Below are 25949 nucleotides of genomic sequence, written 5' to 3' on the forward strand. Positions count from 1 at the left end.
CTACAAAGTCTAATGGGGCGTACACACGGTCGGACTTTTCGTCTACAAAAGTCCAACGGACGCCGACGGACTAAAGCTGGCTGGTAATCCGATCATGTGTGGGCTTCTCCGGACTTTCAGCAGACTTTTTCAGCCTCAAATCCGACGGACTTTAGATTTGAAACATGCTTCAAATCTTTACGTCGTAACTACGACGGACCCCGAAATTCGCTCGTCTGTGTGCTAGTCCGACGGACAAAAACCCATGCTAGGGCAGCTATTGGCTACTGGCTATGAACTTCCTTATTTTAGTCCGGTGTACGTCATCACGTACGAATCCGTTGGACTTTTGTGTGGTCGTGTGTAGGCAAGTCCGTTCGTTAGAAAGTCTGCTGCAAGTCCGCCGAAAGTCCGCCGGAAGTCTGTCGGACAGGCTGTCGGACTTTTGTAGACGAAAAGTCCGACCGTGTGTACGCCCCATAACACTTCGTACACACGGGCGGACTTTTCGACCGGACAGGTCCGACGGACTTTCGAACGAACGGACTTGCCTACATACGATCACACCAAAGTCCGACGGATTCGTACGTGATGGCGTACGACCGGACTAAAATAAGGAAGTTGATAGCCAGTAGCCAATAGCTGCCCTAGCATCGGTTTTCGTCCGTTGGACTAGCATACAGACGAGCGGATTTCTCGATAGGAACTGGGTCCGGTGGAGTTACGACGTAAAGTTTTGAAGCATGTTTCAAATCTAAAGTCCGTCAGATTTTCGACTGGAAAAGTCCGCTGAAGGTCCGATGAAGCCCACACACGATCGGATTGTCCGTCCGGTCGAAAAGTCCGCAGCATAATAGTCACTTCCTTTTCCTGCTCTCCTCAACAGACAACTATTAAAACTCACACTTCTCCCAGCCTGAAGCTAGAGTTATGTAAAGGAGAGATATCCTGTGCTTTTTACATCAATTCGGTTACAATGGCAGTTAAAATAACCCTGACAGGGTTGTAATAGGAGTAGTAGAAGTACAATAACACTTCTTACAGAACAGGGAAATCAAATGTGTTATATACCTTTACAACTGGCCAATGTAAGGCACAATATCAAGAACATAAGTCCCAAAAAAAGACAGCTTTGTGAATGGGGTATGTTGTTTATGGCTCATTTAAGTCAATAGTCATGGGCACAATGTTGCAGAGTCCAAGGTGTGTTTTGACTGAGCATCCATGAGTACTGACAACCAAAAAGAGAACAAATGCATGCACGGTGCATGTTGCCAGACTTCAGGTAAAGTTGCACAGGAGTGTTAAGAAACAGGCAGGCACAATGTGACTGGTGTCAATATATCTTTCATTATAGCTGATGATGCAACAAACAAAATTTGGAAAGAGACCATACCAGACACAATTTTGCAGCTCATTGTGATTGGCTGGAAAGATTTCCCAGGGGACTCAGCCAAGCTTGTTGCCTGTCCTTGGGGGACAATCTTGCAGCTGGCAGTGATAGGCTGGAAAGCAGTGCTGCCATGAGCTCCAATAGTAAACCTCTGAGTCATTTTTGTTGGTGTGCGCTCAAGTGCTGAGGTCTGAGTGTACAATGAGGGCTCTGAAGTCATGCTAAAACCTTGTTTTAATGAAAAAAAGATGTGTGCCATTAATAATACAATGTCACATTCATACAAAATGAATCCTCAAATTTCAAACAAAATAAGTACAAAATAATTGAATGCCTAAATCTTGCTGCAAATACAACACTTAAATTGAACAGGTTAGACAAATTAAGCTTCTACAATAAGACAGTTGTCGACTGAGGGCATGTGGTTCTCACCTATGGGCCCTTAAAGCACCAAAGGACTGCACATATTCATATTCACAGTATTCATAATGTTACAGAAGACTGTCTGAGATATGCTAAAGCAGATGGTCAAAGACTGCAAACATGTTAGCGCTTTGAGACTGAAGACTTCTCTACAGTAGACAGTCAAAGAACAGGGACTTGATGCTGCCATTACAGCACCATTGTAAATGAATGCTCCCACTACCCAGGTCATAAAAAGGGCCACATGTGTCCCTCGGGCCCCTGGTTCGGCACCAGGGTTTGAAGGAGTCAGAAATTATCTGCAAAGATGGCTGACATGATTCCCCAAATTAAGCTCCAGAAATAATTTCTTATGCATCTTGGCTTCCTAGATTAGAAGGCTTACTGTACAGTATTATAGCCCAAAGGTAAAGTTTATCTAAAGCCAATTTTTCCCTCCATCTAGGAAAGAAAGGTGAGGGGTTAGTACCTCTGTCAGGTATTATTGTAGTCTGCGTTTCCGGTGAGCACTATTAAAGTGCAGGAAAATCTGGCATTTTAAAGATAAAGTGCACTTTCACACAAAGCGCATGTATTCTTTTACGCCCCTCTCCTTTTCCCCCTCCACAGATGCATACTTACTGAGATCTGACACCCATATGTTGACATCCAGTGCCTTTTAAAGCGGAGTTCGGACAATAATTTTTTTTTATGCTAGTATTTTTAACGTAATTTAAATAAGCCTATACAATGTTCTTAATAGATTCTTCAAAAATATATAAAATTTACTGTAATATTGAAATCCTCACGTTCTCTTCCTGGAGTATGCATGGAGAGGGGCATGCTGGCTAACCAGCATGCACCTCTCGATCTCGCGCATGCGCGATGCAACGCCGGCCGTCGCGCCGATTGTTTGTAACGTTGAAATAACAATGGTCGGAAGGTCCCACCCCGTTGTTATGACAACATAACGCGATTACAGCCCTCGGCGCTCGCCTAGTTACTCCTGGGAAATGATGACAGACATCTCCCAGGAGCACCAGCGAGCACGGGCGCTGAGGGAAATAGCATCAGGCGCCTTGGAGAGGAAGAGGCAGATTACGAGGGACCCCCTAGCAACAGAACTGAAGAGGTGAGTAAAAAAAAAAAAAATTTTTCCAAAGGTTGTTCTAGGTATTGAATGGAATTGAATAATGTAAAAAAAAAAATTCTGACTGGAACTCCGCTTTAAGTGTAAGGGGCTCATATTCCTGAATTTCCCAGCCAGGAGATGGTGGTAGGTGAGCCCCATAGAAGTCCCAGGGAGAATAGACTTGTGGTGCTAGATGTCACCAAAATCCAGCTTCAACAAAAGTGTTGGATCTCAGTAAATCTGCATTTGTGAAGGGGGAGAGTGGGATCTTTTAGGTCAGGGGAGTATAAAGAATAAATATTGGCCTGGACTTAAAGTGGTTAAAGTTGTCACTGGAACAGAGGGAAAATCCAAAATCGGGACCTGTTCCAGTGACAATTGTCTAAGAGAAGGTTTCTCTTATTTGGAGGGAAGTGAAGAAAAAACTCCCAAATAAGACACAAACAGGCCAAAAAAAAACTTAAACTCTTGATGGGGCATTACTCATTATTGCTCTAAACAAGCCGGGCAATGTTGCTGCAAGCATCCAGGTGCCTTGTAGTGCTATGGTATAGTTTTTCTTAAAGTCACTACACTAAATTTCATGTTCCAACTTTCAAGTGTGCCCCAGGAGCCCCAAAATCTGGAGCACTCTTTTATACAATCATCCTCATTTAGGACACCCGATTTTGCTTCCCTGCTCACCACTGTTCAGTGTGGCTGACCATCAACCCATGCCGACCAGCGCACGACGATGTACGTCGGCACAATGGCAGGGCTGAGCAAATGGGCGTATGAGTACGTGCCCTTTAAATCGCGGCATTGCGGGCTCGCACCCGCCACGTACTCCGTGACCACTCCCTCAGACTCGATGTCCGCCAGAGGCCCGCGATCGTGTCACGGAGCGGCAGAACGGGGAGATGCCTATGTAAACAAGGCATTTCCCTGTTCTGCCTAGCAACATGACATCTACTGCTCCTTGTCATTGGGAGCAGTGATCTCTGTCATGTTCTAGTGAGACAATCGCCCCCACAGTTAGAATCACTCCCTAGGACACACTTAACCCCTAGATCGCCCCCTAGTGTTTAACCCCTTCCCTGCTAGTGTCATTTACACAGTAATCAGTGCATTTTTATAGCTCTGATCGCTGTATAAATGGGGACCGATGCTGCATCCACCTAAGTAAGTACGAAACTGCAAAAAAACTGATTCCCATACTTCTCCTTTAAAGCTACATAGGCACCTGCTACAAAAAAAATATACTTACCTTACACTGGCTTCCACACTTCAGAGAGTGACAATAAGGACCTTCTGGCGAGATCTGACTGGTGGACTACTAAAAGAGCTGCAACTTTACCCTCACCTGTGTACTGCAGGATCAAACTGGTGCAAGGTAAATATATTCTTTAACTTTTCTCCACAGGTGTATTTTTCTAAATACGCAATGCTGCATTTTAAAATGGGGGAATAATCAGACCTTGCATTGTGGTGCAAAGTCCACACAAATGATTTTAGTTGGATGGTAATAGCAGCTCAAGGATTGCAAAACTGAAGAGAATTGTAGCCATGCTGTGAAGATTTGCTTGTCTTCATCCTGCTACTTTTGCTGTATTTCTCACCAAATGGGACAAATGCATAGAATCAGGCCTGGTTCATTCACACCTGTGCATTTTTTAGTGGGTTTTCAATTTTTGCAGAAACACACTACAGTCCATTTAACATGGTTTCCTATGGATGTAGTTCACATCTGTGCATTTTATGGAAAGGGCAAGGGATTTTTTTCTGATTTTTGGTTCCATAGACTTCAATGGATCAAAAATGTATATTGAAAAATGCAAAATGCACCTGGAATATGCAAACTGCAACCTGCCTCAGAGAGTAAAAGCCGACAGAATAGTAGACTGAAGTAAAATCTTAATATGGCATCTGTTCACAGCAGGAACACACAAGAATTTATTAAACTGGAAAGCCAGTGCCCTTTTTACCCATCACCATAAAGTAAATTATTATGTTTTGGTGCATGCGACATGCAGGTTCATCTAAAATACATGCAATTCCTATGGAGTTGGAGTGTCCAGGACAATACTCAACTTATTTTTAATATTTTGGATAGAATGGAGAAGTGTTACATATTCTGTAATGTGCTTTATTCTGTTATTGACCTCATTGGGGAGATTATGCCTCACTTCCTGTCCTTGTGATGCCAATACAAGATATGGAGACCAGATTCGAGATATAGCCAGTAATAAAACGTTAACAGAGGCTATAATGAACATTTTGGCTGGGGTGGATTTTAAAGCACTGCCAGCAGCCATATAAGGATTATTTGGCTGCACGTATGGAAAGCTCTCATCAGGTTTAGGTTAGGGAATTCTTTTACTATATTTTTTTTGAAGAGAGAGAAACATAACAGAAAAATTGCACATACATAGTACAGTTACAACACGTGCCATGGTGCCTATGCAGAGGCCTAACCCTGAGTGCTTAAGTGGGGTACATAAATTCCAACAAAAAAGGACTGACTGATATGCAAGAACTCTAACAGATGTTCATAGAGCTCATGGATTGTTCATGAAGCACCTGTGTCCCGTCTTTTCTCAGCTCTAAACAACAAGTAGCAGAGTAGAACTGAAAACACTATTTGTAACAAAATTCACTAAATCATTCTCGACTTTGTGGTTTCATTATGCTGTAGCCATGGGGCAATGATGTTAGCCATTTACTGAATTTTAATTTAATTTTGTGGATAAAAGTAAGTGAATACCCTCTCACATGCACATTAGCAGGTTTGTATTGCTCGTTCAGGCTTTATGGAAAATTTTAAAACAAAAATGGATAATAACACATTTACCCTTTTCAGCCAATTCATGGCTTCCTTTGTGAGGAGAAGAGGCTTTAACTATAACAGGTCCTGGAGTGCTCCCATCAGACTGAGTAGTTTCATTGGAAGATTGTGAATACAGATAATCCTCGCCAAGGGAATGTCTGAGAAGCTCAACTTCAACAACCTGAAGATTACAGCAAACATGGGAGGGGTATTACAAACAGTTAGAAATCCGGGGGTCATATAATAAAGGAATAGCATCACATAATGTGGATTACTGATAAAGCCAGCTCAGATTCAACCAGAATTATATAAAAAAATTAAAGATCACAGTGCTCGATACATTAAAATATGCATAAATGAATCCAATATCAGTGGATAATTTAAATCAGTGCAAACAATGGATAGTCCATGCAAAAAAATGTATAAATAATAAAAATGAAATAGTGATGAAGAAATTGAATTTGAAATTTACTTAGCACATTCATAAGAGTGTGAACAGTACCAGCAGCATACTCAACCTACCGTTTGCTTATCATTTAGAAACTCGCAGGATTTTCACAATATATCAGATTCAAGCAGGTTGGGAGACCATTGTCAACTGTTAATCTTACCATACATGCTGCAACTAACTTTATGGTGTTATAGAGGAGCTCCAGCCTGGGCAAAAAAAATAGAAAAGAAAAGTCAGCAGCTACAAATACTGTAGCTGCTGACTTTTAATATAAAGAACACTTACCTGTCCAGGGATCCAGCGATATCGGCACCCCGAGCCGATTCTTCACTAAGGGAAACTGTCAGTGAAGGCTTCAGGCGCTGCTCTTTCTAAATGGTTCCGCCTTCTTCTGGGACTTGTGTGTGTCCCAGAAGGCATTGGGGAGAAAGGAGGAAGGGCGGGAAATACTCCCCCCTCCCCCGAAAAAGTGCCAAATGTGGCAGTGGAGGGGGGGGGGTTATTTAGGGTGCTAACAAGTGGAGCTTCCCCTTTTGGGGGGAGCTCTGCTTTAACTTTTGACTTAAGCAAAAGATAAACCTCCTTTATGAATATGTCTTTATTCTAAGAATGATGCATTCTTTTGTATTTATCCCTAAACACCTGGAACTTAGCAGCAGTTACCACCAGAAGAGGAATATACTATATGTTACTAAACACCCTCCCCCACAAACACACACTTTTTGACCCCTTTTTTTCCCCCATGGAGGGAATAATCATTGGTCTATCTCCCACATATTAGGGGCAGCAGGAGCAATCCCTGAATTATGGCTGCTATGGAGGAGATAAAAATTATAGGCACAACAACCTATTCTCTCTTTAATGCCGCGTACATACGGGCGGACTTTTCGATGGACTAGGTCCGGTGGACTTTGACGGACTTTCGAATGAATGGACTTGCCTACACACGATCAACCAAAGTCCGACGGATTAGTACGTGATGACGTACGACTGGACTAAAATAAGGAAGTTCACAGCCAGTAGCCAATAGCTGCCCTAGCGTCGGTTGTTGTCCGACTTTTCGACCGGACTCGAGTCCGTCGGAAAGATTTGAAACATGTTTCATTTCTAGGTCCGTCGAACTTTTGGGGAAAAAAAGTCCGCTGGAGCCCACATCCGATCAAATTATCCGACAGAGTCCGGTCCGCAGGACCAAGTCTGCCGTAAAGTCCGCTCGTGCGTACGCGGCATTAGACTCCTTTTGCTTCCCTCTCAGGACTAAGAGTTAAGCCATCTAAATCCAAGGCATTGTCAGTCAATCTTTCTCCTCCAGTGCTGAGGGACTTGAAATGACCCTTTCCATTTCACTGGCCTTCTTCCTTGCCCTATCGGGGTATCCGTCTCACTTCCTCCTATGCAGGAATGTATCAGGCCAACTTTCCACCCTTGCTCAAAAAATTGTCCGATATGTTATCCTCCTGGTCCCACTTACCTTTATCGTGGTTCCGTAGGATAACTGCAGTTCACATGTTTTACCTTCCGAAACTACTTTAGTTTTTTGAGCTTTGCCCGTTCAAGTGCCTTCACATATTTTACGGATACATCAACGTAAGTTTTTACACTTTATTTGGGGATCCACCCGTTCTCGAATTAGTAAACAAATCTTGTACGCTAAGAGGATTAATGGAAGCCTCTCGGCTCCTAATCTACAGGCCTATTATACCGCTGCGAGCATAGCACCGCTGTCTCATCTTCATGAAACACATCAACTACCGCTATGGGCCACAATCGATCTTGTCGATTCCAATCCCATCCCGGTGTCCTCCCTGCCCTGGTTCCCTCCGGCAACTGGGCCACGTTTAGCACACTCCATGAGATTATGGGATTCAGTTAAATATTCTGCGGGTCTGATCTCCCCCCATCTCCCTCTTTTAAGACTTCTTTATTGCCCATTTATCCCCCCAGGTTGCGACAATCCGGCCCAATTTTCCTGGTGGACTGAGAATGGTTTCACAGATATCCATTCCCTGTGTACTCTTACCAGGATCCTAACTTTTGATGCCCTACACTCTTCTCACAATATCCCTTTGCGAGAACATTATAGCTATCTTCAACTCAGACATTTTCTTCAGCAACCTATTAAATCTCGCCCTACTCCATATACTGTGACTCCTTTTGAGAGCCTATGCAGGGCTAGATCCAACTCCCCGGGCATTAAATCCCAGGTATATTCCTCTAAAATTTCGGCAAGAAAACCCCCATTGAGGCCGCATCACCTCCAATGGGGAAGAGAACTATGGAGGCAGTTAGACCCAGAGGATTGGCAAATAATGACCATAGTTCTTTCAAAGAGTTCCCAAAACGTCCTTATCTTGGAGAATGCCTATACAGTATTGTATAGGTGGTACTACACGCTAGCTAGATTGGCCCGATTTATCCCAACCTACTCTCCTCTCTGCTTTCGGGGGTGTTCACAAGAAGGGACAATGGCACATATTTGGTGGTCATGCCCAAGTGCATGCAGGCTATTGGTCAGAATCTATACCCTTCTTCACAATCTATTTCATGTTAACCTCAAAAGGGATCCCTATGATGCCCTACTAGGCAAGCCAATTGTTGAACTACTTCACCCGGAAAGGCAAGTTTGCTTGCGACCAAATTAAGATTGCCAAAGCATGGAAGACTCCTTTGCTTAGCCTTGAGGCTGTCAAAAATCGCAAGAACGGTATCATGGTAAATGGGAAACTAACAGCCATTCTCTCAGATACACATGATAAATTTCTCAGAGTTTGGCAACCGTGGATCACATTTTCTCAGCCCTCCCGTTTCGATAGTACGCTCCTCTCAATTTAACGTTTCCCCCGACACATACCCCGTGGACACTTCTCTCTCCTTTTTCTTTCCTTTTTGGCCTTTTCTCTTTCTTTCAGGCTTCTTCTCTTTCTCCTTTTCTTTTTCTGTTCAATATGCTTTATGCATTAAGTTAATATGGATATCGGGCCGACAGGTATTGCCCTGGTCCGGATGGTTATTTCAATAATACTGCTCTTTATGTTATCTTTGAATTTCCCCCCCTTTTTTTTTGTTCTACCCTCTCCAACTGGGAGACACTAGACTATGCATGCCTTCGTTCAGATATCTCAGATTCAACATTTGGTCATTTAGGTCTGTAGACATGCTATGACCTCCAGGATACCTCGAAAGGCTGCTTTTGGACTCTCCCTTACATTCTTAGTAACCTGGGCCATTATGTTTGTGACCTTTATTTGTCCTTGTTTTGTTAATAATTTTTTGATCTCATGTCGTTTACTATAAGCTGTAACCATCCCATTGCTGTCCGTATATGTTGGATTGTCTATTAATAAAACTTTTGTAAAAGAAAAAGTGTAACGCCCAAAATTTGCCACCTTGTATGGAGGAGGAGGAGGAGGAGGAGAATGAGCTGTCATTGAGACCTGGTGTAAAACGATGGTGCGTAATCACTGGCATCATACTTGAAGGGGACGCGTCAGATAAGACTGAGCCTGTTTTACCCACTGACCATGTAACCCCAATAGTCGGGTTGTTGGGTGTTAGCATGGGAGTATCCAACTGTAGTCAAGGCAAACCCCCCAGGATGCAGTCTGAAAAGGACTTTTCCAACAGGACCCCTTCTTTGTCTAAATGGATATTTTTATGCGGAATGTAGTATCACTTTTAATGCGCCAGCCGTTGAATTGTTATTTTTTATGTCTTTTAATTTGACACATAATAAAGAGACATGATTTTATGAACAAAATTGTAACACATTACCTATAAAGTCCCATGAGAATGGAGTTGCTTTTTCAAAACAGTTACCCAGAGTAACATTCAGGGATAACCTTTTTGTAACTGAAGCCTTTCTTTTTATTTATTTTTTAATTCTGTGTTTGTAATTAAAACTGTAAGAAGCTGTCTTGTGTAGGCAGCAAAATGTAGAGCCTGACCACTGTTGCCACATAGCTCTAGCTCTACAGAGCATTGAGAGGAAGAGACCAAAGAATCTCCTCTAAACCACCTCAGAGATAGAGCCACTGTCTCTTTCCCATCCCACCCTGGAACAAATGGGAAACCTTGTTAATAAATTTTCCAAAAGGATCATATACATTACAGAAATAAGTCCCTTGGATGACTTTTTTTGTGTTTTTGTTTCCTGGAGTTTTGTGGGATGTGTTTATTGTGTAGTGTTTGTATTGCAATGTTTTGTGACAAAATGGGAAAAATGTAACTAAATAAAATCAGATTAAAAAAAAAAGCTATTTTCTTGTCTTATTTACACAGTCTGACTGCAAAATATGTATGAAAAGCAAGACTTTTGTTGGGCTTTAAAGGAGAAGTTCATCTTTGGAAACATGTTACATGTCCCACCTGTTTTTAGGGAGGAACATGTAACATGTTCTCAGTGCTGCAGCTGCTGCCTGATCCCCCCCCCCCCTTCCCTGTGGCCAGCAGAATGGGGAGAAATTCCCTGTAGTAGCGGGGCCCCAATTAAAAGTTCTTCCATGGATAGAGCCCCACTTAAGACCTAAAAGAAACGAATTAACACTCTTTGTAAACGCTACATTAAAGATATGGGATGATATAGTGAAAGGGTGGAAGCTCTCCACGTTGATTGGACCTATGACCCCATTATTTCTCAATCCCGAGTTCCCTCCAGCTAGGGGAGTCAAAAAGTTTTTAAAATGGAATAGATCTGAATATACAAGACTGGTACAAGTCCTTGAGAATGGGAAAATACCCATGCTGCGGGAACTGCGGGATTGGAAAACGAAAACAAATGGTTACAGTACCAACAATTAAGGACGTTTATAGAGCCCAAAATATTTAAGATAAATAGACCGTTAACTAAATTTGAAAAATTACTGCTGAGCGAACAGACCCCAGTTAAGAACCTATCAAAGATATATGATGATTTAATTCCAAATAGCTCCCTCAAAGAAATAACAAGTATAAAGAAATGGGAAGCAGAAATGGGTAGATCCTTATCAGAGGAAGAATGGGAAAAAGTTTTTGAAGTCATACACAGAACAACTATAGCAAATAAATACCTAGAGAGAAATTACAAAATAGCAATGAGATGGTATAGGAGTCCAGTTACCCTAAAATTAATAAATAAAGTAAATACAGACTTATGCTGGAGGTGCGAAATAGAAAAAGGAACAACGGAACACATATGGTACGGATGTCCCCTGGTGAGAGGATTCTGGAACGAGATATTTGAAATTTATTATAAGGTATCAGGAGTAGAGATAACCCCAAGTATGGAAATCTCGTTACTATCTCTAATACCGAAATCAATAAAGACAATTAAAACAGATATCATCCACCATATGACATCCGCAGCAAGAACAATAATAGCAAGAAATTGGAGGAAAATAAAAAGTCCTACAATAGCAGACTGGATATGTGAAATGAATGAAATTCAATATATGGAAAAACAGATAAGAGAGGAAGGATATACAATAAATCAATTACCAAAAATTTGACAAGATGGGATGAGTTTCGGTCATCGAGAGAAATATTAGAATATCTATAAAAAAATATAGAGGGAATGTGGTGGAAGGGAATGGAAGGAAAAAGGTAAGGAGGAAAAGAGGGAGGATAGAGAGAAAGAGAAAAAAGGAAAGAGGAAATTTTTTTTTTGTTTTGTTTTTGTATGAAAGAGGTATGGATGTAGATATAGATATTGGGGGGGTGGGAATGAGGGAAAAGATTGTAAGGTTGAATAGGTCTTGGACAGGTATGGTTTCACAGTTTGCAAAAAAAAGGAAAATAATTATGTAATTTGAAGTATGAAGTATATACTGTGGAACTGTTTATGTTCAATTGGGATGTTTTGATACAAATGATTGTTTTATATGAAAAATTAATAAAGAGAAATTGTAAACAAAAAAAAAGCTATATTCTTGTCTTATTTACACAGTCTGACTGCAAAATATGTATGAAAAGCAAGACTTTTGTTGGGCTTTAAAGGAGAAGTTCATCTTTGGAAACATGTTACATGTCCCACCTGTTTTTAGGGAGGAACATGTAACATGTTCTCAGTGCTGCAGCTGCTGCCTGATCCCCCCCCCCCTTCCCTGTGGCCAGCAGTATGGGGAGAAGTTCCCCGTAGTAGCGGTCACTTTTTGAAATCAGCACAGCCATGTGGGGCTCCGCCCACACAGCAGCATCATTCATTCACACAGCTTTGTAGGTGAATGAACTACAAGCCCCAACATCCTTTGCAACTGTCGGCTTGTAGTTCTCAATAAACTACAATGGCGCTGTGGAGCGAAGTGTTAGTTCATTGATTCTTCATGTCAGATTGTATCTGCTTGCTTGTACGAGATGAACAAGCACACAGATACACTCATAGATCTGCAGGAGACCTGCATGGCACCAGCAATTTGCTGATCGCTGGTGCCATGCTTTACAGGCTCCAAAAATAAATAATAAATGCAATTTTTTTACATACAAAAAAAAGTGCATTTATTGTTTTTTTTCAAAAAAGTGAACTTATCCTTTAAAATGGAGCTCCACCCAAAAGGGTTCGCACCCTCCCTCTCTTCACTGCCACATTTGGCATTTGGGGGGGGGGGGGAGCAGATACCTGTTAAAACCAGGTACCCACTCCTGGGTAAGATCGCCAAACAACGATTGCGGCGATCTACGAAATATCCTGCCCCTCCTCCTTTCCCCCCCACTGCCTTCTGGGAGACACACAGATCCCAGAAGACAGCGGGACCATTCAAAAAGTACAGCATGACTCGTGCATGCGCAGTAGGAAACAGGCTGTGAAGCCGCAAGGCTAGGGGTGCAGACATCGCGGGATACCTGGACGGGTAAGTGTCCATATCCAGTTGCCTACCTTCAGAACGTCTAATAAATCTCTTCCTCTGTACTTCAGGCTTGTATTGTACTTGGGGACTGCCTGCAGTTTCTTATCTCCCCTGCTCCTTCACTTGCACAGCTCCGTGAACAGCTCCATGAGACCCGGTGTGTGTAGAAAGAGGAGCTGCTGATGCTATGATCAGAAGAAAGGAGAGAGCAGCGCCATTCTGAGTGCAGTATGTAATAAAAAAAAAAATTTAAAGGAGTTCAAATAAACTCACATGTAGGCAGTATTTAACAGGCGTGTATAAGATCCTTTTGCTCCCAAGACATGCCTGACGAAGGAGCATGTACGCTCCAAATGTGAGCTGCTCAAACTACGCCCCCTGTCCATCAATGCTGATGTGCTGATCGTGCTGACATCATCCAGCCTCGGAGCTGCAGAAACCACCGGAGTGGCCGGGGACTGACACACCACCGCTGCCCAGCCGGACATCAAGGGAGCAAAAGGATCTTATACACGCCTGTTAAATACTGCTACATGTGAGTTTATTTGAACTCATTAAATTGTTTTTGATTACATACTGCACTCAGAATGGCGCTGCTCCCTCCTTTCTTCTTATCAAACACAGAGCCTCTTCTACTCTCCTGAGCTGGCTGCTGTTCCTGACACAGACTAGAACCTTATCAGGTCTGGTCCTGGGAGCATATGGACTCTGCTTTAGAGCATATTCTTGGACGTTTTAGACTGTCCCAATTTCCACTAGTTGCCTATTTAAGCGCCTCATTTGTCTTATACTGATGCTACGATCAAGGAGCCAGTCAGAAGCATTTCTCATTGAATGATCTCTGTGACAGCCAATCACAATGACCAGTGTGTATATTTTAGCAAAAGTAACAGTAGCTGTCTTAGCTCCTCAGTGCCCTGACACACATCGATTTGTGAGATGAGAGGGCTGCAGCTAACACAGATAAGGGTTTATTGTGTGCACAGGGAATTTTAACCCTTAATTAATCTATACATGCCCTTATTTAACCTTCATTTTACCATTTAACCCATTCATTTCAGTAAATCACCCTGTTTAACAGTTTCAAAGGAAACCTTGTTTTTTGTAAATAACATTAACATGCTTTGTATCAAAAATGTTATTTTAGTGTGCAGTAAATAGAAAAAGCAGCAGAATAAAATATATACAATTTTCCTATAGTAATGGTACTTGTGTTAAAAATATTGCTGATCAAACTTGAAAAAATATAATTATTTTCACATTTTTACTTGTTTTTCCCTTGAAATGCAAATAAATTCATAAAATTCCCATAAGACCTTAAGATCACAAGAAAGCCCTGTTTGTCCCCCAAAAAATGATATATGTATCAATTCTGTATCATAAGTAATTACAAAGTTATAGCCTCATGTATAGACATAGCTGAAATGTGAAAAAATGGCCTGGTCCATAAGGGGTAAACAGGTGTGAGAGCTGAAGTGGTTAAATTAAAGTTATTGTAAAGGCTTGTTTTTTTTCCTATAAAAATAACAATCATGTTATACTTACCTGCTCTATTGCAGGATTTGCACAGAGCAGCCCGGATCCTCCTCTTCTCGGGTCCCTCTTATGTGGTCCTGGCCCCTCCCTCCTATTGAGTGCCCCCACAGCAAGCTGCTTGCTATGGGGGCACCCGAGCTGAGTCACAGCTCCCTGTGTCCATTCAGACACAGAGCCCCCGACCCGGCCCCCTCCCCCCTGATTGGCTAGCTGACTTTGATTGACAGCAGCAGGAGCCAATGGCGTTGCTGCTGTGTCTCTGCCAATCAGGAAGGAGAATTTCGGGTGGCTGAGACACATGTGGACATCGCTGGACAGAGAAGGACCTCAGGTAAGTATTAGAGGGGCTGAGGGGGGCTGCTGCACACAGAAGGCGTTTTATCTTAATACATGGAATGCATTAAGATTAAAAAAAAAAAAAACTTCTGCCTTTGCAACTCCTTTAAAAGTCAACAGCTACAGTATTTGTAGCTGCTGATTTAAAAAAAAAATTACAGGCTGGAACTCCGCTTTAAGTATGAAATGGGCAAAGAAAAAAAGCTTACCGTTTCTGCTCCTAGTGTCTGCAATCCAGTGTAAGTTTTGTCCAGCTACAGGAGTGCAACAAAAAAATAATAATTTGCATTAACAAGTTTACAAAATATTTAGCTGATATCATGTTAAATTTATCTCATACTTGATGCTGTTTAAAAAGAACCTCTAAAAATTGAAAAATAAATCAACTATTTGAATAAATAAAAAATACTGCAAGCCAAAACTGATTTAATCACTCATCTGCTTTTCAAAAAAAACTCAGGGGCCCTGGAGCAGAGCTATCCGCGTGTAATCCCATCTCCACTCTGTTTGCTGCTACACAGACCGATCTCAATCTTTGGGCTGCTATTAAAGTGGAAAATCCCTTTAAGCAAATAATTTTTGTGTTGTAACTACATATACTGAGAGACCCTGATCCTCAACGTCCTGTTCAGTCTTTATAAAAGGTAAATTACACAGTGCTGTACCGGCCACAGCAAGTCTGATGATAGAACACTACTGCACTTTTGTTAGCTGGCAAATGTATTGTGCATTATCCACTTTATTCACATAGCAGCCTCTCTCTGGATGCAGCAGCGTCCTTTTAACCACATGCCCACCAGCCGCTGCAGTTGTACTGCGGCAGAATGGCACGGCTGGGAGAAACGACGTTATGTAACGTCGCCTCGCCCTGTGGCCACTAGGCGGCGCGCCGCCAGAGGCGCACGAGCCAATGCAAGTGCCTGGCGGTCTCGATCACCGCCGGGCTCCCGCGATCGCTCGAGGCACACAGAGAACTGGGATCTGTGTGCGTAATGAGGGGAGAACTGACAGATCCTCTGTTCATACAGTCCACAGTCCACATCCCCCTTCAGTTAGAACACTTCCTAGGACACACATTAACCCCTTCACTGCCAGTGACGTTTTTACAGTAATCAATGCACTTTTAATCGCACTGATCGCTGGATTAATGCCAATGGTCCCAAAAATGTGTCAAAATTGTCCGACGTGTCCGCCATAATGTCGCAGTCACGATAAAAATCGCTGATCGTCGCTATTACTAGTAAAAAAAAAAAAATATTAATACATTAATATAAAACTATCTACTATTTTGTAGACGCTATAACTTTTGCGCAAACAAATCAATATACGCTTTTTGCGATTTTTTTTTTACCAAAAATATGTAGAAGAATACGTATCGGCCTAAACTGAGGGAAAAAAATGTTTTGTTTTTTTTTTTTATATATTTTTTGGGGATATTTATTATAGCAAAAAGTAAAAAAATTATGTGTTTTTTTCCAAATTGTCGCTCTTTTTTTGTTTATAGCGCAAAAAATGAAAACCGCAGGAGGTGATCAAATACCACCAAAAGAAAGCTCTATTTGTGGGGAAAAAAGGACGTTGATTTTGTTTGGGAGCCACGTCGCACGACCGCGCAATTGTCAGTTAAAGCGGCGCAGTGCCGAATCACAAAATGAACATGCTGTAACTTGCCAAAAGGGAATCCATCAGTCATTTTCTGAAAGCCTGAGCGTTTAGCCTTTGTTCATTCACATTCTGTCTTTTGTCTACATCAAAAACAAATGGGCACATTCGAGAATCTGGTTCATAGTACCACATGCCCCTGTTTCTCAGTGAATTTAATCAAGATCATGATAAGGATGAGTACTGGAGGTTTATTTCAATAGTCAACATACTTGTTCCATATCTGTACCTTCAAGTTATGTATGATATCTATCCGTTTGTTCTGACTGTCCTTAAAGTGGATCTGCACTCTCACAGGAAATTCACCCCATCCTCTGCGTGTTAAATGGAAAGGAGGCTCTCTAGAAACAAACCAAACAAACTCTAATCAGTCACTCTGCTCAAAAATAAAATAGAAAAATACTAAGAAAGAAAAAGAATTATTGCAACCTCAAGCAATGGTGTCCATTTTTTTAACGTTTATTAGTAAAAAAAAAAAAAAAAAAAAAAAAAAAAAAAAAAATTATATAATTAAATATATTAAATATATATATATATATATATATATATATATATATATATATATATATATAAACCTCTCAGATTGTTATGATAATGATTTTAGAAATAAATAGCAAAAAAAAAAAAAAAAAATAATAAGCAAAATTTTTTTTTTCTGAAACTGACTGCCTGTATTTAAAAAAAAAAAAAAATCTACTACTTGCTCCAAGCAGGGTTGCACCGATACTAGTATCAGTGCAGATACTAAGCATTTGCAAGAGCACTGCAAAGAATCGCATGCGATTTGAACAGAAAAGCGGTGCGATTCCTGTCCGAATCACATGCGGTTTCCCCCACCTCTCCTGAGTGAACCCAAGCTTGTCGTAGTGCCTTCAGCCTGGGTTCACACAGGAGCAGCACAGGAACCCGCATGTGATTTGGACAGGAATCGCACCGCATTCCTGTTCAAATTGCATGCACTTCTTTGTAGAGCAATTTGAGCTCATTCATTTCGTATAGTCTCAACTCGCACTGCAAAGGTATCAGTACTCGGTATAAGCGAGTATTTGACCGAAAATATCAGTACTCTTCGGTAAAAAAAAAAAGAAAAAAAAAAAAACAGTATTGGTGCAACCCTAGTTCCAAGACAAACTTCCCTTGTATGCATACAGTGAACAGTTAGATAATAGTCATGCTGGAGCTTACCTGACTTCTACAAGATCATTAGGCTTGTAGCTTGGGTGCAGGAAGAACCAAACCTTTTTCACAAAGTGATGAATGCTTGGCTCCTTTCTAGAGCCACGTACATAGACCATCCATTTATGTGTAGACTGATCATTCTCTTCTCGTTTGTCAGGAGGAATGTACCTTAAATCAGAAATAAAACAAATAAATAAAATTTACATACATTAAAGTGATTGTAAAGTCTCACTTTACAAAATAAAAAAAAAAAAAAAAAAAACACAACAACAACAAACATGTTAAACTTACCTCCTCTGTGCAGTTGGTTTTGCACAGAGCAGCCCAGATCCTCCTTTTATATAGTTACATAGTAGGCGAGGTTGAAAAAAGACACAAGTCCATCAAGTCCAACCTATGCGTGTGATTATGTGTCAGTATTACATTACATATCCCTGTATGTTGCGATCATTCAGGTGATTATCTAATAGTTTCTTGAAGCTATCAATGCTCCCCGCTGAGACCACCGCCTGTGGAAGGGAATTCCACATCCTTGCCGCTCTTACAGTAAAGAACCCTCTACATAGTTTAAGGTTAAACCTCTTTTCTTCTAATTGTAATGAGTGGCCACGAGTCTTATTAAACTCTCTTCCGTGAAAAAGTTTTATCCCTATTGTGGGGTCACCAGTACAGTATTTGTAAATTGAAATCATATCCCCTCTCAAGCGTCTCTTCTCCAGAGAGAATTTCAGTGCTCGCAACCTTTCTTCATAATGAATATCCTCCAGACCCTTTATTAGCTTTGTTGCCCTTCTTTGTACTCGCTCCATTTCCAGTACATCCTTCCTGAGGACTGGTGCCCAGAACTGGACAGCATACTCCAGGTGCGGCCAGACCAGAGTCTTGTAGAGTGGGAGAATTATCGTTTAATCTCTGGCGTTGATCCCCCTTTTAATGCATGCCAATATTCTGTTTGCTTTGTTAGCAGCAGCTTGGCATTGCATGCCATTGCTGAGCCTATCATCTACTAGGACCCCCAGGTCCTTTTCCATCCTAGATTCCCCCAGAGGTTCTCCCCCCAGTGTATAGATTGCATTCATATTTTTGCCACTCAAATGCATTATTTTACATTTTTCTACATTGAACCTCATTTGCCATGTAGAAATTTTTCTTGGGTCCTTCTTTGCTGCTCCTGGCCCCTCCCTCCTGACAAGTGCTCCCATAGACCAGCAGCTTGCTATGGGGGCACCCGAGCCAAGCTGAAGCCCTGTGCACATTTAGACACGCAGCTGTCGTTTGGCATTACATGCCATTGCTGAGCCTGTCATCTACTAGGACCCCCAGGTACTTTTCCATCCTAGATTCCCCCAGAGGTTCTCCCCTTAGTGAGTAGATTGCATTCATATTTTTGCCACCCAAATGCATTATTTTACATTTTTCTACATTGAACCTCATTTGCCATGTAGTTTCCCACCCCATTAATTTGTTCAGATCTTTTTGCAAGGTTTCCACATCCTAAAGGAGAAGTTATTGCCCTGCTTAGCTTAGTATCATCCGCAAATACAGAGATTGAACGGTTTACCCCATCCTCCAAGTCGTTTATAAACAAATTAAATGGGATTGGTCCCAGGACAGAACCCTGTGGGGACCCCACTTTCCACCTGGACCATTCCGAGTACTCCCCATTTATCACTACCCTCTGAACTCGCCCCTGTAGCTAGTTTTCAATCCATGTACTCACCCTATGGTCCATGCCAATGGACCTTTGTACAGTAAAGGTTTATAGGGAACTGTATCAAATGCTTTTGCAAAATCCAGATACACCACGTCTACAGGCCTTCCTTTATCTAGACGGCAGCTCACCTCCTCATAGAAGGTTAATAGATTGGTTTGGCAAGAACGATTCTTCGTGAATCCATGTTGATTACTGCTAATGATACTGTTTTCATTACTAAAATCTTGTATATAGTCCCTTATCATCCCCTCCAAGAGCATACAACTGATGTTAGGCTAACTGGTCTGTAATTCCCAGGGATGTATTTTGGGCCCTTTCATAAATATTGGTGCTACATTGGCTTTTCTCCAATCAGCTGGTCCAATCCAGTCAGCAGACTGTTCGTAAAAATTAGGATAAATGGTCTGGCAATTACTTGACTGAGTTTCTTAAGGATCCTCGGGTGCAAGCCATCTGGTTCCAGTGACTTAATAATGTTAAGTTTTTCAAGTCTAATTCTAATTCTGTCCTCTGTTAGCCATGAGGGTGCTTCATGTGACATGTCATGAGGATAAACATTGCAGTTTTAGTTACTGAAGCCCCCCCGATTCCCTCGTAAAGACTGAGGAGAAGAATAAATTCAATACCTTCGTCATCTCTCCATCCTTAGTAACCAGATTCCCTTCATCATTCTTTATGGGACCAATATGATCTGACCTCCCTTTCTTACTATTTATGTACTTAAAGAACTTCTTGGGATTTTTTTTTTTACTCGCCTCCGCTATGTGCCTTTCGTGTTCTATCTTAGCCGCCCTGATTGCACCCTTACATTTCTTGTTGCATTCTTTGTACAGTTGGAATGCTGATGATGATCCCTCGGCCTTGTATTTTTGAAGGCCTTCTCCTTTGCTTTTATATGCATTTTTACATTGGAGTTAAGCCACCCAGGACTTTTATTAGCTCTTTTAAATGTATTTCCCATTGGGATGCACTGGCTAATGCCCTTATTTAATATGCTCTTAAAGAATACCCATTTTTCCTCCGTGTTCTTTGTTCCTAAGCTTTTATCACAATTATTAACGTCAGCTTGTTGAATTAAACTTTGACAATAAAACCTGAAAGCTCATTGGTTTCTATGTAGAGCTGCACCAGATTTTGCACTCTTCAGTTTTAGTAAATCAACCCCAGTGTGTCAATTTTAGCTGACAAAAAAAATGGGTCATAGACATCATTTTGTGTATAAAAATCATGGACTGACTTATGAGTAGGAAAAAGCTGGATACCTGTTGAGCTAATGTGTGTCTACTACCTGAGGATGAGCAGGTGTTCAGTGCTTGTATGCATTTTAATGTGCTTTACATTTAAACCAATTTCAGCACACATACACCCGAACACGTGTCTGTATATTAACAAGATAACTGGGTATATTATATTATATAGCAATGTTTAGTGCATTAGACACTTCCTAAACATTTACTGCCTTGAGATGCCATGACTGCTTTATAGCATGCCAAGGTAAAGCCCAGGTACAAGACTACGTCCCACAGTAATCTGTAACAGAGCCCTAATGCCACAAGCTTGTAATGTGGAGACTAAACATAGGACAATCACATGTAAACAGCGTGTTTGATAAGAATTCAATCCCAATAAAATACTTGTAATGATGAAAGGTCAAAAAAGGGCATGACAAACATCTCCAACTAAAGAGCATTTGTTATTACTCAGAGATTTTGCAGCTTACTTTTGGGGTGACCACTACCTTTCTATGTCCAGGCTTATTTTGCCAAATAATCTCCAAACCAATCTCAGCAAAAAAAGAAATATACATTGCTTTTTAGATAGCAAGATTATAAAGTACACATCCACGTCTTAAAAAACAAACAAAAAGCCATCTGCAGATGACAGTAAACATACCTGGAGACGTTTCCAACAACCAAAGTTTTCTTCACAAAACGCCTGGAAGTGTCCACAGATCTTATAAACCCAGCAGTCTGGTTGTCATTTTCTGTTGGCACGGAATCCTAAATATACATTTCAAACGTAAAGGTTTTGTAAACACAACAGCTTTAGAAGGAGGAGCTATTAAGGTCTCTAAACACAACCAATTAACACGATAATCTGCTTTTCTTGCAATTAGTAAGTAGCTATCATGTCAGCCACCTCCACAGAATCATGCTTACTGACAGCACAGCTTAGGCAGAACATACTAACACACTTTTACCTCTTTAGTGGAGTTTTTTTTCTGTCATTTAGAAAGGTTCAGCTATGACATGCAGCGCAGAAGGGCCAATAGGTTAGTAACTCAATAAGGATTTTAATAAATCTGGACACGGGATTGCCCCAAGTTCTGCTGACATGCTGTTATCCCTCGGATGTTGTTGAGTAATTTTTCATTATTAAAATCAATAATGAGTTATTACACTATTGGTCCTTCTACTCTGCTTTTCTCTTTGTCTATCATTTTCATGAAATTGCAGCCCCCACTCTTCTTCAAGCAGGCCAGCTGCATACATTTTCCAATTATTGTCACAGTCACTCTTGAATTGTATAAACAGGACTACCTCCACATGATTTGTATGAGTGCAACCGTTATTTTCATACATTATTCTGTGTGATTAAATGTGCTTATATCAACACTTTAGTAGTGTGGCCACATTCAGCCCTGCATCCATTGAGACAAAGTTAAGCGCTGAGAGCTTTGCTGTTTTTTTTTTTGTTCTTGGGTCAGCTATGACATGCTACTGAGAAAAAGCATCTACACACAGGAGCAAATGGCTGAATTTTTCTATACAGGTGGGGCAGATTCTTAGATTCAGAGATTTCGTTATAGTATTGTATGAAATACTTGCAGCATTATGGATGATTAGTTGCCAACAGCATCCAGATTTCAGTAGGCTAACATAAATATTAATAAAATTGTACAACAATTAGCTACTATTAGTTACTATTCATTCACTTGCCTGAATATCAGCTCTTATCCTCTTTTCCTTTCCTTACAACTGCTTGAAAATCTTTTTCATGTTGTCCACTGAGGGACACAGGAAATCTGACCTTCAGGTATACTGGTGCCTACAGGTGGATTGGGCACTGGCAAACTAAAAACTGTAGGCCATCCCAGGCTAACCCCCATACTAACAGCAGGCCATAGTTTTCTAGCACAGCAGTACAGAGAGCATGATAGAAAAACACAGAAAAGTGGAACCTGTGTTACTCAGTGTATTACATGAAAAGTTTTTTTTGGAGAATACAAAAATCAAATCTTCTTTCTTGTCTGTTGAGGAACACATTAAGTCTTTTACCTACAGGATGTCCAAACTGAGGGTGAACAACACAGAAAACAAATGCTACAAGGCCCCCAAAAAACAGCAGAGAACTGGGGACTAGCTGCAACCTCATAGAGCCACTTGAAGGACCCTGGGCACAAAGCTGGTATCAGATGAGACCATAAAGTCCACCTGGTAGAACTGTGAACAGAAGACCAGGTGGCAGCCTTGTAAATTTTGGGACAAAATTGAGTTGATGTCAAAAGGCCCAAAAAGCACTCACAGCTCTAGTAAAGTGCGCCTTGTCAGGAAAGGAGGAACCAGATCCTGGAGGCCATATGCTTGAATGATGCTTTGAGTCACCTAGAAATGGTAGCAGGTGAAGCCCAAGTACTCTTACAGGGAACATTCAGGATGACAAAAGGAAATCAGTCTTTCTGAAAGAACCATCTTGAAAATGGAAAGACATTTCCTTTTGGTTAACTGCAATGCAGTTACAGCCAGCATCCCTGAAGCAAGGTGGCAGTGCCTAAAAAGTATCCAACAGGAATGCTACCAAATTGCTGCATCACATCTGCCTGGGCCAGTCTGGAAAAATGAGGCTGACTAGTACACTCTCCATCTTGATCCTGAGAAGTATACAACGAAGAAGCTTGTGTACTAATCCCACAGAGCCACTAGAGCATCCACTGCTTCCACTAAAGGATCCCTGTGCCTGAAAACAAGCCAGTCCAGATTGTTAAACCTGAAAGCCAGGAAATCTACATCTGGCATTCCTCACCTGCAATACAGGTCCTGAGACACCTCCAGGCATAGGGACAACACCCCAAGGTCCAAGTGCTGTCGTTTGGCAAAGTCATCCCGCCAATTGTCAATGCCTGTGATGTACATGGCAGGCAAGGCTGGAGCATATAGTTCTGCTCGATATAATGTTTGATCCACCACTCTTGCTGTGGTGAGACCTCTGGTTCTTCCCTGAGGCTGATGTATGCCACTACTCCAGCACTGTCCTGCTGAATCTGGATAAGATGACCTTTCAGCAGGATGGTTCAGAGCTGCAGAGACAGCCAAGTCATTCCAGGATGTTGATCAAAAGACAAGACTTCCCTAATTATGAAGCTTCCTTCACTGACTGAGCGTTAAGGACCCCTTCCCAGCCCTACAAGCTGGCATCCGAAGATGATCCAGAAGATGGAAAAATAAGGCCTTCACTGAATTCAGACCCGGATTACTTACCTACCAGGCCAGGTAAAGCTTGGTCCTTGGTGCCAATGAACTGCTCTGTCCAGAGACTTGACTGTTTTCCCCCTAAATGACAGAATCTTGCATTATAGAGGTCTGGAGTGAAACTGGGTAAATGGGCCTGCCTAGAATGATTCTTTTTTTATAGTTATTTATATAGAACCAACAATTTATGTAGCACTTTATATAGTGTACATTTACATCACTCCCCCCCTAACTTACATGCATTCGTATACATACTAGGGCCAATTTTGACAAGAGCCAAATAACTTATCGACATCTCTCAGGGAGAACATGAAAACTCCAAGCAGGTGGTGTCCTGGTTGGGTTTTGAAGTGTGGACCCTGCTGAAAGTCAGGAGTGCTAAGCCAGAGAGCTTGAATCTGGAGATAGAAAAGGTAAAACACTCTGAACAATATCCAGGACTAGACCCAGATACTCCAAACAATGGGTAAGTTCCAGTGAAGATTTTAGGCCGGCCATACACTGTGCAAATTTCTCTCCTGCAACCATGGATTGCAGAAAAGAAATTTGCATGATTCTTCCATTAACACAGACAATGCTGACAGGGGAATCAGCAATTGTCTTCTCCCGCCGGGGGAAGCTGACCCTGCCAGTAGAGGACAGCGATTATTGCTAGCTATAGGAGCCACCAGCAATAATCGTAAGTGAATCTGGTCAATCCACTTGGTACATTCAACCTGCCCATTAACAATTTGAATCTCGGCTGGTTCCCGCTGAACCGTCCAAGATTCGAACCGTGTATGGCCGGCCTTAAAGTTCAGGATCCATCCAAACCGCTGTACTGTCTGGATAGTCAATGTCACATTACCCGATGGAGCCCAGTGTGACTGTTCCTCAACAGAAGGTCGTCTAAGCGTCCCACAATGAGGATCACATGAAAACAGTAGGGCTAATACTGGGGGCAGCACCTTGCTGAACACCTGTGCAAATGAGAGACTAAAGGGAGAACAAACTGTAGTGTCAGAGCCCCACAGCAAAGTATAGGGTCGTGTAGTTAAATATTCTTGACGTTCAAAGAAGCCAGAATGTCTCTCTGGTGAAGGGAGGCGAGGACCAACCTGGAGGATTCCATGCAGTATTCTCTAGGTCAAATGATAACATTCAGAGCCTTGACATCCAAGATGGGACAGATTTCCTCTTTGGGATTGGGACTTTGAATAGGTTGGAGAAAAAGCCTTGAGACCTGTCACAGGAACTGTGGGCATGACACCTTGGTTCAAAAGACTTGAAAGGGCTTGATGGAGATCTGCCAATCTGTGTGGAGTCAAAGGAAATTTGGAGGTGGTAATAAACAAAATTCTAGTTTGTAGCCCTGGGTTACCACCTCTTCCACCTAAGCATCTATGATGTCATATGACACATATGATGTCCAAGTGTCCGCAATGGACAACAAACATCATTAAGGGCTTCGCCTTTATAATGAAGAAGGTTTGTCTGAGGGTTAGGCAAACTTTGAGCTTCAGACTTTTTGGATGGACTGGGAGTCAAGCCTGGGAAGTCCTTACGTGGAGGGGAGTGGAGAAACAAAAGGAACGTTTAAGAGGAAATGATAAAAGGGAGAATATTTTGCAGTATGTTCAGAGACCTCCCTTGAAAGCAATGGGGATCAGATGCTTCCTGAAGATGGGTTCCGCAATTCAGCCCTTAACCACAGTATGTTATGCATATGTACAGACAGGAGACCCGTGCAAGCACTCACAACTGAGGTTCATAGACATTTTCTCCATGCATTCTATAAGCACGGGATCAACTTTAACAGTGGTAAGATCTCTTTATAGATTTTGACCAGTCAGCCATAGTTTGGAACTGTAAAGTACAGCCAGGATGGGGTGAAGTGCACGACTCTCTAGTGAGAACAGAGTGGGCTTCCATCCACTGAACAACAGAATTGTCAAAGACAGATGAATCCTCTACCGGCATGGTAGTTGATTTGTTAAGACAGGAAACTGCCAGAACAGTGGCGATAGACCCGCTTTTTAAAAAATCCTTCCCAAATGGGTACAAGACTAATAAGAATTTGGGAGGAGCAAACA

General features: G+C 41.7%; 1 protein-coding gene across 4 annotated transcripts in view; it reads right to left on the bottom strand.

The window, feature by feature from the left end:
• YEATS2 (YEATS domain containing 2) overlaps window positions 1-25949 on the bottom strand; it is a 114322-nt gene that overhangs the window by 77016 nt on the left and 11357 nt on the right. For all 4 annotated transcript variants that reach the window (XM_073625817.1, XM_073625816.1, XM_073625818.1 and 1 more), the window contains exons 6-11: window positions 21302-21408; window positions 17701-17862; window positions 16745-16856; window positions 15063-15107; window positions 5737-5893; window positions 1376-1600 (exon numbers count right to left, since the gene is read on the bottom strand). In XM_073625817.1, the coding sequence (XP_073481918.1) occupies window positions 1376-1600; window positions 5737-5893; window positions 15063-15107; window positions 16745-16856; window positions 17701-17862; window positions 21302-21408 (808 nt within the window). The remainder of the gene's footprint in view (window positions 1-1375; window positions 1601-5736; window positions 5894-15062; window positions 15108-16744; window positions 16857-17700; window positions 17863-21301; window positions 21409-25949) is intronic.

The sequence above is a fragment of the Aquarana catesbeiana genome, linkage group LG04 (assembly GCF_042186555.1).
Source record: "Aquarana catesbeiana isolate 2022-GZ linkage group LG04, ASM4218655v1, whole genome shotgun sequence".
In the NCBI taxonomy this organism is placed as follows: domain Eukaryota; kingdom Metazoa; phylum Chordata; class Amphibia; order Anura; family Ranidae; genus Aquarana; species Aquarana catesbeiana.